The sequence below is a fragment of the Euprymna scolopes genome, chromosome 13 (assembly GCF_053919585.1).
Source record: "Euprymna scolopes isolate OS-2025 chromosome 13, ASM5391958v1, whole genome shotgun sequence".
Classification (NCBI taxonomy): domain Eukaryota; kingdom Metazoa; phylum Mollusca; class Cephalopoda; order Sepiida; family Sepiolidae; genus Euprymna; species Euprymna scolopes.
The window spans coordinates 66,991,104-66,992,447 of record NC_136494.1 but is presented as its reverse complement, the minus strand read 5'-3'; the positions used below and the strand labels follow the sequence as shown (position 1 = coordinate 66,992,447).

Genomic DNA, 1,344 nt, shown 5'->3' with positions numbered 1-1,344 from the left:
TCCAACAGAGCTGAACTAGGCAGTACGACTAACAAAATATTCTCGAAATAGAGTCCAAAGGAAAAAAAATATGGTGCTCGAAGATGTCAAAGTGTTTGAGGAGGAGCAAAGAACAGCCGTTGCTGTAGCTCAGGCCAAACAATGTGCATGGATAAAACGGAATGACATCGAACCAATTAAGTTATCGTGGAAATCCTTAATTGTGATGGAACTATTGGTGATATCATTTCTTCTTCATTCTACGTATGATCTTCTGCCTAATGCGGCCAATCTAAAATTATGGAGTATACCGATTCAGACCTGTGTTTTTCATGTAAACATGATCGGGGCACTCTGCGCCATGTGCTATCCGCATGCCCCAAATTGCTTCAGTTGTACACATGGCGACATAACCAGGTACTGGAGATAATTATTGAATTACTGAGAACACAATGTGAGTCAGCAAACCAACAACCAGTGACAGTCAAGCAACCCACAATCGAGTTTCACAAAGAAGTGAGGAGGAAAAATTCTGAAGTGAAGTTGTTGAATGGAGCTAATGACTGGAAAATCTCAGCGGATCTGTTTACATCTCTACAATTTCCAGCCCACATAATCCAAATGGAAAAACGACCAGACATTGTAGCATGGTCTGACACAAAGAAGAGTGTCCTCCTGATAGAATTTACTGTCCTCTGGGAGGAGAATGTAGAAGACGCACATGAACGAAAGAAATCGTTATGAAACACTACGCGCCGATTACATAGAAAAGAATTGGAAGTGTATTGTAATTCCTGTTGAAGTGGGTTGTCATGGGTTTTTAAGCCACTCAGTCGTTTCGCTTCTTACGAAACTGGGAATAACCGGCCAGAAGCTGAAAGCTGCCTCTAATCGACTTAAAATCACAACTCAACAAGTCTCAGCTTGGATCTGGGCGAAGGAAAAAAAACTTCAGCATGAACAGTCGTTAGAATTGAACTTGTGCCAGTTGGCACAGTTTAATATTCAAATTTAAAATCGTTAAATACAATTTAGGCGCGCAGTGCAATTGATTGTTTCGGCGCGTTAAAAAAATGAAAAATGACACCCACGCAAATTCCGGCGTGACCTTTATATACCAAAGGTGCGGACGTAGTTGAAAGCACCCCATGTGATGTCTTCCGTCCAATGGAATTCCTCCTAGGACATATTTTAAAACTGATTTTCTAGAGCTCGTTTGGAGCCGATCAAATCATATATAAACATGCACAAACACAAGATCTATCTCTTTAGTCTCTTAGCCTTTCGAGCATTCTTTCGTCTCTAAACTCTTCCGACTCATTCAACGCTTTCTCATTAGGACTTGCCACGTGTGCAAACATCAAT

The 1,344-nt window shown here is 41.0% G+C and overlaps 1 protein-coding gene across 1 annotated transcript; it reads left to right on the top strand.

Moving 5' to 3' along the window:
- The first annotated feature begins 279 nt into the window (after window positions 1-279).
- LOC145292274 (uncharacterized) lies at window positions 280-723 on the top strand. Its single transcript, XM_080138598.1, has one exon. The coding sequence runs from the start codon at window positions 280-282 to the stop codon at window positions 721-723; it is 444 nt and encodes a 147-aa protein (XP_079994724.1).
- The last annotated feature ends 621 nt before the right edge of the window (window positions 724-1,344 follow it).

What these genes read in the sequence shown, in the direction of transcription:
- LOC145292274 (XM_080138598.1), top strand. Translation starts at nt 280, where the DNA reads ATGGAGTATACCGATTCAGACCTGTGTTTTTCATGTAAACATGATCGG.